This window comes from Trichomycterus rosablanca, chromosome 16 (assembly GCF_030014385.1).
Source record: "Trichomycterus rosablanca isolate fTriRos1 chromosome 16, fTriRos1.hap1, whole genome shotgun sequence".
In the NCBI taxonomy this organism is placed as follows: Eukaryota; Metazoa; Chordata; class Actinopteri; order Siluriformes; family Trichomycteridae; genus Trichomycterus; species Trichomycterus rosablanca.
Window position 1 is genome coordinate 2594295 of NC_086003.1, and position 14054 is coordinate 2608348.

Below are 14054 nucleotides of genomic sequence, written 5' to 3' on the forward strand. Positions count from 1 at the left end.
GCAACCCTGTTCAGGGTAAATTGGTCACTGAAAAAGAAGTCATAATTAAGCATAAGCATTTCATTTTAAATGGACAGTGACAAATACATTGTTAAGCTATTCTTCATAAAATACAGGGTGTCTCTAAAGTCTGGACACATAGGAAATATCACTAACTATAACTATATGTTTATTAAAATACACACACACATACATATTGCATCACAAATAGTGATAAACACATTGAATATTAAATAAAATGTTGTCATTTGCCTGTGTGTCCAGACTTTAGGGACGCTCTGTATATAATATACATATTTATTAATTTGCAGTAATTCCCACTGCATTTATACTTGTTTCATGCGTTTTATATCGTGTTTAATTATTTTTACACAAACATTTAATCATGAAAAAAACAAAAACAATGATTAACCACCAAAAACATCGTTTGCCTACACTGCAGAGAATGTCTACTATTTCATTAAAACATTTAAAAATTAAATACGTTTGTAGTCCGTTGACATTTAATAAAGTCAGATAAAAAAAAAAGGGTTAAGAAAACAATATGCAAACAAGCACTTGACCTCTACGACCCTGACCAGTCAGTACCAATAAATAAAACAAGGGTGTACATTTGGTTGATGTAATACTAACATATGAACACAAGAGGGAACTAGAGACACTGGTATAGAACCACTGACTGTAGATTCACTACAGTACCTGGATTAATCTTTATTAATCATCACGACACTGATTTTTCCCTCTTATAACTGATTGGATTTTAATCAAGCTGGCATCCTGATACCCATTTATAATTAAAAAAGGAATCATATTTATTCAAATTCATCAGGTTCTTCTTAACAGAGAACAGACTACATCAATGACGTCACTGGAATACAGTAAACAGAATATAATACTTTGCAGTAATAATTTGCAGTGGTGTAATAGTGTATTCTGCGACAGTTCTTATTCTGACACGATTTGTGCTTTAGTTTTTTAACATATAACCCTAATTAAGATTTTAGAAGCTTTAAAATCACTCAAAACACAAAAATTTAAACGAATCTATCTACCATTCATTAATTATTAAGTTACACCACTGTGACACCACCTTAAATATTGATTTAAAATAGCTTTTACATTATCAGTCCACTGTGAGCATTAAAAATAACACCAGCATATTCTCATAAACCATGACGTCATGCCTTCACAACAAATACAGAGTGTAACGAAACACTTTTGCAAACTTATGTAAAATCCACTTGAGCATCTAAACTTATTTACTATTTATTTCATTTGTTTAAATGTTTAAAAATGTTTAAAAATGTGTGGTTAAGGTACTGGACTAGTAATCGGAAGGTTGGGCCCTTGAGCGAGGCCCTTAACCCTCAATTGCTTAGACAATATACTGTCACAAATGATAAAAATGCAAATGTTTAAAAAATCTTTACTATTGTTGTTCTTGCTGTTATTATTATTATTTAATAAACATTATGACTACTGATTTTTTGTATTTCATGTTATGTTTAATATCATTAATTTATGAGTAAACAACTCCCCAGGTGGAGCGGTCCGGGTCCTTTCTGTGTGGAGTTTGCATGTTCTCCCCGTGTCTGTGGGTTTCCTCCTTGAGCTCCGGTTTCCTCCCACAGTCCAAAGACTTGCAAGTGAGGTGAACTGGAGATACAAAATTGTCCATTAAAAACTTGAACTGATAAATCTTGTGTAACCAGTAACTACAGTTTCTGTCATGAATGTAACCAAAAGAGTAAAACATGACATTATAATCTTAATAAATAAATAAATAAATAAACCGGTCCCTTTGATCTGAGCCCTGACAGTCAGGCTTTGTAGCCCCGCCCTTTCCTGACTAAGCCCCGCCCCCCGGCTCTCAGACAGAAGCGCTGCTGTGCCGCAGGCTGAGAGATCAGGCTGATCAAACCGCCTTCAAACCGGACAAAAGCGTTCAGGACGTTCAGCTCTTTATTGCACCTGATAAAACGGTTCAGATGAAGGTTTGGATTGTGTGTTGAACATAAAACGCGTCCGTGTTTCGGTCTGTGCGAGCTTTTATTTTTATTAGGCTGAGCGTCGGTACACAAAAGGCACCGAAGATGATGATGATGGTGATGATGGAAAAACAGCGTCGCATGATGAATGGAAACTGGACCGGAGGAATACTTTACACCGGGATAAATTAGGATTAACACGGGTTCTAGAGATCTTTGTTGTTGGTAATCACGATTTGAAGGTTTATATTGTGTTGTATGTGAACAGATGCTGTCATTGTACTGGGGTCTGATGCTGTGCTCATGGTTCTGTTAGGAGGATGCATGAGAGGATGCCAGTTTCCCCCTTGTTTACCTTCAAAGTGCCAGCCAACTCTTGTTTTACCTGTTTAAGACAAAAGGTTCAGATTATTTGGGACATCTTGAACCAAATGTGGTATACAAGAGGTTAACTCTTGATAGGAACTCTTACTGTTAAGTTTGGACACCTTGCAGATCCAGTTTCGTTGGTGACTTGCTTGGAAGGTTTTGCAATTACCATTTGCACCAGTCCTAGAGTTACAGCAACAATGGTTGAGCCGGTGGGTTTTATTGAGGCCTGGAGGGCACAGTTTCCAGAATCTGAGCCTCCGAAGATGGAACTGCGGTCCGTCGGAGGCATCGAGCAGGAACTTGAGAAGTGTAAGTCGTCCATCCGGAGACTGGAGCTGGAAGTGAACAAAGAGCGTTTCCGTATGATCTACCTCCAAACCCTGCTGGCTAAGGAAAGAAAAAGTTACGACAGACAGCGCTGGGGCTTCAGGCAATCTCAGATAGCTGAGGGGGATCCTCAGGCGGGTGGACCTGATTCCCAGCACCCGTCCGCACAAGACCCCGGCCAGTTGGAGCGCACGAGATTCCAGCCTGTAGGAGAGGCGCGGCCCAAACCGAGGCCTCCTCCGGCCAGGAAATCTGCCTCACACGGAGACGGACTGGAAATGCAGTCAGGTTTTGAGCCCCATCAGCCAGGACAGGGGAGTGAAACTGACGGGCTTTCACCATCCAAACAGAGAGGAGGGCTTTCTCCTCGCAGGCCGCATCCTCCACCCGACAAGGACCTACCTTCCGACCCGTCTCTAAAAGACAAGCTGGGAATGGGGCTTGGGGTGGCTGCACTGCGCTCCAACTTTGAACGGATCAAACGGGCCAACTCGCACTCTGCTGGAGATGGCAAGGGAGGGCCTGACAAACCTTTTTATGCCAACATGGAGTTCCATCATGACAGAGGACTGGTCCGAGTGAACGACCGGGATGTCTCTGAAAAGATCAGTTCCCTTGGGACTCAGGCTGTACAAATGGAACGCAAGAGGTCCCTTCACTCCCTGCCGGGCAACTTGGCGACAGTGGCGAGTGAGCTGCGGCCCAGGCCGGTCTGCAGGGGGCGCTCCAGTGAGAGCACATGTGGTTATGATGCAGAGTGTGAAGATGGAGATCCCAGTCCTCGTTATGGTGCATCTCGTTCCAATGGGAACAAACCTCCACCCCCTCCATGGCATCCATCAGATTTCCAGCCCTATAGCGGAGTATATGTGTCCACCGAATCCGGTGAAGGCCGGGTAACCATGCGGGAGCATGCTGCCAATGATGACCAGCACCTCACCTGGCCCAGGAGATCCTACTCGCCCGGGAGCTTGGAAGACGTCGGTGGTGGAGGTGGTGGCTACACGCCAGACTGCAGCTCCAACGAGAACCTGACCTCGAGCGAGGATGACTTCTCGTCGGGTCAGTCTAGCCACGTCTCACCCAGTCCGACGGCTGCCTTCCGCAGACCTTTCAGGGAGAAGAGCCGCTCGCCTTCGCAGAACTCTCAGCACTCACTGGATAGCAGTAGCCCTCCGACGCCACAGTCGCAGAAGAGGCATCGCCACCCTCACGTGGTCGTGTCGGAAGCCACTATTGTTGGAGTCCGCAAAACGGGACAGATCTGGCCACATGACGGAGACTTCACCCATTCTGGCAGGACATCACATGACAACAGCTGCCATGGAGATCTGGGTAAGTGATGTCCTTTCATATTTGCTTAGCTAGCTTGTTGTTGTTCTATGGTACCTGATACCAGCTAATTATTGTGTAAATTGTGTCTGGACGATGATATGGTAACAGCAGCAGTTACCAAAGACTACCAGTCATGATTGGCATTAGTAGATTTTGACTTTGCTACAACCACAATCATCTTGTTTGCACCAGAATAATAAAGATGGGACTTTTTACCTGCACGCTTATGGTTTGCTTCTGTGTTCTTCAAGGTCCATGATGGAGCCAGCTGGTGGTTTAATGGCCACAGGCTTTGTTCCCAGTCATGCCAGACCTCTGATGCTGAGAGATGTTTAGTAATTAACTGCAAGAGCTCAATTAGATATATAGTCATATAGATCATAAAACAGTAGCTGTCTTTCATATAAGTCAAGGTATTCAATTGTTTGTTGGTCTCTTATGACAAGCCACCAACAGAATGGAGGCTAACGGATGGAACCATGCTGACCATGAGATTAAAAACACACATTAGATGGGAATGTATTTATTTATTCATTTTCAGTAACTGCTCCATGCCGATTATGTTTGTGGTGGGTCCAGAGAATAACCAGAACCAGTGGGCACAAGACAGGATACCAATTCACCACTTACTTATCTACTCACTGACATGTGGTGGCATGTTGGAGCAGCCAATCTACCCACTGGTATGGTTTTGGAACATGGGTGGATTCCAGACCATGCAGAGGCAGTTATTGAACCCTGTTCGCCAGGGCCTCGGTGCTTTGCACGCCACCATGCCACCCATTTAATACAGTAATATGTGTATGTAACACAAAACTACAGACCTACTAACACTGGCCAGTTTGTTGTTTCTTTTATGTAAGTGGTTATATTTATAGTTCTTCTTAAAAGGACTGGAACCTGTGAGTGGTACTCCTGGTACTGAAACAGACCGCTGGCAAACAGAAAATGCTGAGTTCTTGTTTTCTGTTCTGGTACACTTAGAAGTAAAAAAAATGTCCCCATGGACAGCAGTAGCTCAGTGAAACAGTAAACTCCTCTTCCAGGACCTGTGTTAGGAATTCGCCCACAGGTTTTTGAGAGACGCTGACTCATCGGGTCGACCTCCCCACCTCCGGACTGCTTTCATAAGCGGGTTATACAGAAACTGTTTGCTAAACATGAAACCTATCCTGTGTCATTTAACCTGTGGAGGTGTTCCGGAGGGTGCTGGTGTAGTATTGACCTGGTGCTGGCGCCAAGCAGACAAGGTCAGGTCTTCTTCAAGGAGGTCTTTTTGCGGAAAGCCAGAGATAACACTGAGGCCAGAAAAAGATGCCCAGACAGAAGCTGAACTGTGATGAGTAGTATGCCCGGGGCCATGCCGTTTTTTGTTCTGTCAAACAAACATGACACTTGGCTGCTTTAGTTGCTCGGATAAACTGTGGCTGTGGTGTTGTGTGGTAGCACTTTAGCACTATGTTAGCCTTAGCTATGTCCATTGCATATGTACCATAAATAAGAGCAATTACCGTATGCTTTTGTTTTATGATTTACAGCAGCTTTATCTTGCTCAGGTTTGCAGTGGGTCCAGTTTCCTTGGAATCACTGGGAGCAAGGCAGTCACATTGTCTGTTTGTAGCCGTCCAATTGGGCTATAGCACCACTGGGGATTGGAACCCTGGATCCCAGCGCTACTGGGTTAACATAATTTTACGACTGCGCCAGGCTAGAATTTAATATAGATCAAATGATCACAATATTTTATTGTATTTGAGCCAGCGGCTAATTTTGACCTTTTTGGGTTCAATAAAATAACTTAAGCAGACTCCTAAGTGCACAGTGGAACTTGTAATAGGATGGTGGTTGCTCAGCTGTATATATTCTGTCTATATCTATATATTTATTATTATTTTTTTTATTTTTTTTTATTTCTACAGTGGGTTGGTGCCCTGTCCGGGTTGTGTTTGTATTTTCTGCTTGGTGTTTCTAGGTGGGATCAGAATGTAACCAAGCTCATTGGACATCCAGTTCCAAAACCATTGGTGTTGATATTGAATTGCCGTGCACAGTGTGGCTATAACAGCGTGTGGCTGTAACAGCGTGTGGCTATAACAGTATCCACTCCTCTGGAAAAGATTTCCTTAAGAGTTCGGAGTGTGTTTATGGAAAATTGTGCTCATTTATTCAAAAGAGCTTTTGTGAGGTCTGTCACTCATGTAGGATGAGAAGGCCTGTTTCGATTCATCCTGAAGGTGTTGAACGGGGCTGGGCGGTCAGGGTGGAGTTCGTCCACACCAGATTCATCAAACCGTGTTTGCTTTGTGCACAGGGGCATGTGCACAAGTCATGCTGGAACAGGAAAGGGTTTTCTACAAACTGTTGCTACAGAGGTCGCTCCAAAATTCTGGATCCAGATGCAAGTTAGGCCTCAGAATTAAGTCTTTTATTGAGAGTCCCGGTCTTAAAGTTTCAAAGCACCCCGACACCCTCATGTTTGCCAGTTGATGTAGTGTTCTTTCTATGAATTGCTGTATTTGCTTTACCAATATGTTTTATGGTCAGTAAAACATTATTTGAAACAGATTATAGAGGTAATAAAGCAATTAATGAAGTGAAATATTTGGAGTCTACTTAAGGAACTTTGTTTTTGCTGTTTGAGCTAATTTAGTTTCTGCAGGAATTTTAGTCAAATTTATTTATTTGTTAGGGTTTTAACGTCATGTTTTACACTTTGGTTACATTCATGACACCACAGATAATCACTGGTTACACAAGATTCATCAGTTCACAAGTTCACACAGTCATGGATTATTTTGTATCTTCAGTTCACCTCACTTGCACGTCTTTGGACTGTGGCAGGAAACCCACACAGACACGGGGAGAACATGCAAACTCCACACAAAACGGACCCAGACCGCCCCACCTGGGACTCAAACCCAGGACCTTCTTGCTGTGAGGCGACAGTGCTACCCACCGAGCCACTGTGAGAAGTCAATGTGATTCATTTTTCCCCCCATGATGGATGTCCTTTTATAAACAACAAGTGCAATTGTAACCCTATGCTAGTAGGACAACATCCAGCTCTCTGCTCTCACACATGCTTTTAAGAGCTGATCAACCTCAACCATTCATTGTAAATAAAAAGTTTGAGACTTATAACCACAGCTTTTACAGTGACTAGGACTGGCCAGATTATCAAATGCTACAAATTCAGATGGAAAAATGGAGGAAATGGTGAGTCAGTGCTAATGCAGATTTAAATACATGGTAAGGGAACTGGGCTCTGCACATTTTTATTGGTTCCTGAGGTGGTGGTTCAGTTGAACCTGGAAGCCGCTGGCCGGTCATGTGTTTCCCTGTGAGCGCTTTAAAAGCCCGTTCCTCATGGCTGTGTCAGAGGCTACGCTTTCGATCAGACACGTCACGAATTGTGGATCAGAGGGAAGGTTTGTGTGTGAATGTCATTAGTGTGTCCGTGGGTGAGTGAGAGGTGGGTATGTGGGTGCATAAATGGATGGGTAAATGGTGAATGGATGGTCTGAAGCGAATGCAGAAACATGTCTTGCTGAATACTTCAGTTGTCCAGCGTCACACTCAGACCTTCCAGCTCTATTTATAGCCGGAGAACAAATTCAGGAGAACTTTCCTGTGGTAATTGGTGCCCACAGCCGTTTAGAGTTCTCTCCAGATTGTGGTATTTCCTCATTTATCCCTCTAAAAGTACTTTCCTTATTTCCAGGCGCTGTTTTGCTTCTCCTCAGTGGCGGTTCCTGCAGACCACGTGTCGTGTGTTGTCATGGTGCGAACACTTTTACAACAGGGTTAGAAAAATTCCACCTATAAGCTGGAGGCCACGGAGGGGACTGGGAGGCATTGAGAGAACAGAAGTGCACTTATGTTAATGAAAAAGGGAAACCCTTGGTCAGACGTTACTCATACAGGTGGAACGGTGCTGTTTGTGGTTTGTCTTAAAGTCCAAAGAAAAAGGCACACCGAGCAGCAAGTTGTAATCCAAAAAAACAATCAGTAATCAGAGATGGGCATAACGAGAGCGTTCGGTCAGAAAATACAGGCGCCCTCTGTTCACAGGTCTTAAATTAAGCCAGGCTTTTTTAATCCCAGCTCCCCTCCCCCTGAGACATCTTTTGGGGTGGCTGTGAATGTACAGGGCGTCTGTGTTCTTGAACTTGGCACCGACGGTCTAGCAAACACAAACACACACACACACACACACACACACACACACACACACACACACACACACACACACATGCTGTGGTCTGGGTGGACCGTAAAGTGAACATCTATGGGCAGAAATAAGGGCAGAGTCCACAGTGCTGGGCGGGTCCGGGTTTCTCGTTCTTCCTCTGGCTGGGGGTCATGGTCCAGACCCTGATCCCGGCTGGACAGACACGGAGAGACAGCCAAAGTGTCGGCCACGCCAGGAAGCTCTCGGCGGGGGTTGCCATCTGTGCAGCGGCCAGCGTGTCTGTTTGCCAATTACCACAATGCCCTTTATAGTGTGCAGTTAATACCTATCTGCTAGGCAGTATAGGCAACTGGGCAACTGTTATTGACCCTAACATTCCAGTGTGATACAAAGTACAGAGAATTTCCCATTAGTGGTCAGATCAATCTACTGCATTTGGACGTAGCTAAGCCGGAACTGAACTGTGCAACCAAAGTTTTGTATTTGGGGTGTGTCTGTGTCTGTGTGTGTGTGTGTGTGGGGGGGGGGGGGGGGGGGGTGCTGTATCTGTGGGGTGAATGAATCCGAGCGCCTGAAATATATACTATAAGTACTATAGTACTATCAGCCATAACATTAAAACCACCTCCTTGTTTCTACACTCACTGTCCATTTTATCAGCTACACTTACCATATCTAAGCACTTTGTAGTTGTACAATTACTGACTGTAGTCCATCTGTTTCTCTACATATCTTTTTAGCCTGTGTTCACCCTGTTCTTCAATGGTCGGGACCCCCACAGGACCACTACAGAGCAGATATTATTTAGGTGGTGGATCATTCTCAGCACTGCAGTGACACTGACATGGTGGTGGTGTGTTAGTGTGTGTTGTGCTGGTATGAGTGGATCAGACACAGCAGCGCTGCTGGAGTTTTTAAACACCGTGTCCACTCACTGTCCACTCTATTAGACACTCCTACCTAGTTGGTCCTGTGGGGGTCCTGACCATTGAAGAACAGCATGAAAGGGGGGTAACAAAGCATGCAGAGAAACAGTCAGTAATTGTAGAACTACAAAGTGCTTCTATATGGTAAGTGGAGCTGATAATATGGACAGTGAGTGTAGAAACAAGGAGGTGGTTTTAATGTTATGGCTGCAATCAGACTTCCCTCTGAACTTCCTCCTGATGTGTCGATGTCCATTGGACTCTGCGAACATGAATTGCACTTGCACTTTGTAGCATTTGTTTATGACCCTTCACTAATTGTGCTTTATGGCAACAAATAAATCACCCATTGTTGGCCGATTAAAAATAAGACTTTCCAGATTGTTCTTTGTTGTGGTTTAATGAAGCGTTCTTTATATTGCAGCCAGATTTGCTCGCTCATGCAGCCTGGACAGCTGCTTCCAATTTGTTGATTGTGCAAACAATTACTGCGCTTGCACCTTTCTGCTGTGTGTGGACCAGTTTTCCACTGAACAAGGGGAAAAGCACAGGAGATCAAAGCCTCCAACCTGAGGACACTCAGGGGTTTTTCTTTTAATTCTGTAACGTTTAAAGGGGGCGCCATCCACGCCAACGTCACGGCTGCCAATTTCCTCTCTGTTCATACCTAACCCTGTTTAACAGCACGCTGTCTGTGCATCACATGGTGGAAAATGAAACGCAGCCGGCGTGTTTGTGTGCCCCGTGATGAGTGAAGTCCCATTATATTGTTTAACAATTTATACCATGATGGACTCTGTTGTTTTAGTGGACAGGGTTCGATTAGCCTGTCTGATTCAGACGCTCTTCAGGAAAAAGTCAAATTTGAACCGGATGTTTTACACTGTTACATCTCATAACGATGTTATATCCATGTTAACATTCAATCTTTTAATACCACCTCCTTGTTTCTACACTCACTGTCCATTTTATCAGCTACACTTACCATAAGGAAGCACTTTGTAGTTCTACAATTACTGACTGTAGTCCATCTGTTTCTCTGCATGCTTTGTTACCCCCTTTTCATGCTGTTCTTCAATGGTCAGGACCCCCACAGGACCACCACAGAGCAGGTATTATTTAGGTGGTGGATCATTCTCAGCACTGCAGTGACACTGACATGGTGGTGGTGTGTTAGTGTGTGTTGTGCTGGTATGAGTGGGTCAGACACAGCAGCTCTGCTGGAGTTTTTAAATACCGTGTCCACTCACTGTCCACTCTATTAGCCACTCCTACCTAGTTGGTCCACCTTGTAGATGTAAAGTCAGAGACGATCGCTCATCTATTGCTGCTGTTTGAGTCGGTCATCTTCTAGACCTTCATCAGTGGTCACAGGATGCTGCCCACGGGGCGCTGTTGGCTGGATATTTTTGGTTGGTGGACTATTCTCAGTCCAGCAGTGACAGTGAGGTGTTTAAGAACTCCAGCAGCGCTGCTGTGTCTGATCCACTCATACCAGCACAACACACACTAACACACCACCACCATGTCAGTGTCACTGCAGTGCTGAGAATGATCCACCACCTAAATAATACCTGCTCTGTGGTGGTCCTGTGGGGGTCCTGACCATTAAAGAGCAGCATGAAAGGGGGGTAACAAGGCATGCAGAGAAACAGCTGGACTACAGTCAGTAATTGTAGAACTACAAAGGGGTAAGTGGAGCTGATAAAATGGACAGTGAGTGTAGAAACAAAAAGGTGTTTTTAATGTTATGGTTGATCAGTGTATATTATCCAAATCTTTTATATAAATATATGTCAATACGTTGGGGGGGGGGGGGGGGGGACGTACAGAGGAACAAATGGGCTACAATCAGTAAATGTATACCCACAAAGTTCATCTATTTGGTTGGTATAGCTTATAGAACAATCAGATAGGTGTACCTAATAAAGTGCTCGTTGAGTGTATATTGTGCAAGTCGGCACTTTTGATGCGTTTTTATTAGTCCATATTTATATTTGACAGGGCTTCAATTTAAGTCCAATGCATGTGTCTGCATTTTTTAAACATTCAACACACAACACTAATTGAAGTTATTAATATTTGAATTACATATGGAGACAAAATGTCAAGAGGTTTCATCTTTCTCGAACATCTGATCCATCACATTGACTATTTTCTCCCCGGTCTTTATCTACCTCAAACGCTCCGTCTTGTTCTTCATTCCAGCTGGTCCTTTGTTGCAGGATTTATGTGCTTGCGGGCCATGAAATGATCCTTGTGTTGGATGCATTGCGGCATGTTGCAGAATGAGAAGGGGCGTGGCGGTCATAAATAAAACGCTTGATGAAATTAGCGAGCAGAACATGCATCTGGTGGTTCGTGGTGGTTGTCTGTGGTGGTTTGGCAAAGGTTTCTGCTGCCGGCTTCCTCTGAAGAACGAACATCTGCGCCTGGGGCGAGTACTGCTGCTCACATTCATGACTCCGGTGCCGTTATGAGTCCGGTGTTTTGGGGAGGTTTCTGCTGGCGCTGGAGAACGAGCATTGGGGTCCGAGGCATGTGGGCCGGTTTGGATTTATGGCTCCCATGATGGACCCAGTGGAACGATGTAGACAGCTGTAGGCTTTTGTTTCTCATCAGTTTTTATGTTTTGTTGTCTGAAAGCTGTGATTTTGTTCCATCGAGTCGTATCACCGGTCCCACTGGAGTCCAGTGTACCCATTTCCACCAAAATATTACCATTGCTTATTTACCAACATGACTATAGATCTTCTACCTGTTTAAGCGGATCTATTCCATACTCGGATGTGTGAGTATAATAATAATAAATTGGCACTTAGTACAGGATGTTTTCTTGCCCATCACAGCGCTCTCTCACAGCGCTCATCAGGATTTAGCAGTTTTTAAAATAAATAATTTAAAAAAGATTAAGCAGCATGTATTATTATTGTTATTATTATTATCATTATTGCTGCTGCTGGTCACCACATGACTAGTGTTTCTCCAAAACATCCTGTCCTCTGTGTCTTCATGCTTCCTGATGGCTCTTGCATTGCTTCTATATTTGTATCCATCCATCATATTGCTGGCCATCCTCTTTCTCTTTTAACTTATATTCCGCTAGCACACCAGCTCGAGGAGTTCAGAATCTCGGCGTTGCCACCGGTCGGCTGGGTGTCATCTAGCGGGCATAATTGGCAGTGCCTGCAGCAGACACGTTTCTGCTAGGGCAGGTTGACCGGACTATGTGGGTGGGGTCTTCAAACACTGTGTAAGGACCCTGATTAGCGGACGGAGAGGCGCCTGTTCAGAATGAATGGGTGAAAAAGGGTTCCGCTAAGGGCTGTGCGCAGGTCGGAGGAGGTGTGAGCAGCAGTATATCCACCTCGACTGCAATCAGGGATCCACCAGCAGCGGAAGACAGATTGACTACGCTAAATAAATAAAATTAATTAACTGAAAAAATAGATCCTCAAATCAGCCCAGATAACCAAACTAAAGCTCTCTTATTTTAGACACTCTTCTTTGCTGCCTTACGTTCTGTCAAAAGTCCAAAGGCATTGATTCTTTCTGTCCTGCTTTTTTACTGTCCAGCTTTCACATCCATAAAGATAAAGAGAAGACCACAGTCTGGACGTTGTTTGGGGGGAAAAATGTTAAATCGTATACAAAAAGTTGGTATGACTTTAATAATTGCTAATAATTATAATAATAACCATCATTAATAATAATAATAATCTTTCACTACACATATTGCTGTCTTTGTCTATTTGACATCTCCAGCCTTTACACCGTCACTGTCAGTGTAACGTGCAGCTCCTCATGTCACCGCTGGCTCCCCCGCAGGATCCCTCATGTTGATCTTTCTGATCTGTTTTGTGTTTCTGTCCTGCGCTTTGCTGTCCTCCCTTCCTACCGCGTGTTCCCCTAGGGCTGGGTGCTGCGCTGACATCTATTATTCATACTCGAGCCCACTTCCTGCACATCCAGACGTGTTGTGGGCTGGGTGTCGTGTTCTTCAGCTTACACTGAGGCTCCATCGTGATCTTTTGGGGTAGCTCAATTATTTTTGGGACAGGTTCTGGATATTTTGAACGGACCAAAGCGTCACCCTGCCTGACAGAGGGTCTGAAACAGTCATTCTAAAATATAGTAATAATAAAATTGCTATAAATTTACTAAGTTAAAAGTATTAATTTACATTTTTGACACTTAGCAGATGCTTTTATCCAAAGTGACTTACAGTACTGTGACAGTAGACTGTCTAAGCAATTAAAGGTTAAGGGCCTTGCTCAAGGGCCCAACAGTGGTAACCTGGAATTGATAGGGGTTTAACCAGTGACTTTTAATTACTAGTCCTGCACCCTCACCACTAGGCTACAACTGCCCTATTAATCTTCAGGGATCAATAAAGTAATCAATCAATTAACTCAAATATTTGATTATTATTATTATTAATTATTTATTAAATTTACATTCATGACAGGACACGAGATTCATCAGTTCAAGTTTTTTTTCACCTCACTTGCACATCTTTGGACTGTTGAAGGAAACCGAGCTCCTGGAGGAAACCCACACAGACACGGGGAGAACATGCAAACCCCATACAGACAGGACCAAGACTGCGCCACCTGGGAATCGAACCCAGGACCTTCATTGCTGTGAGGCGACAGTGCTACCCACTAAACCACGATGCTTCCTTGTGTGGTGTTTATATAGGGCAGTTGTAGCCTAGTGGTTAGTGTACTGGACTAGTAATCAAAAGGTTGCTGGTTTAAGCCCCACCGCTGCCAGGTTGCCACTGTTGGGCCCTTGAGCAAGGCCCTTAACCCTCAATTGCTTAGACAATATACTGTCACAGTTCTGTAAGTCGCTTTGAATAATAGCGTCTGCTAAATGCTGAAAATATAAAATATAAATATAGCAAATCAC

General features: G+C 44.0%; 1 protein-coding gene across 1 annotated transcript in view; it reads left to right on the forward strand.

Annotated features, from left to right (window-relative positions):
- The first annotated feature begins 2497 nt into the window (after positions 1-2497).
- The window catches only part of bcr (BCR activator of RhoGEF and GTPase), a 56963-nt gene continuing 45406 nt past the window's right edge, over positions 2498-14054 (forward strand). Inside the window, exon 1 of the mRNA XM_063011062.1 lies at positions 2498-4022. Coding sequence (XP_062867132.1) covers positions 2558-4022 — 1465 coding nt within the window. The 5' untranslated portion in view covers positions 2498-2557. The remainder of the gene's footprint in view (positions 4023-14054) is intronic.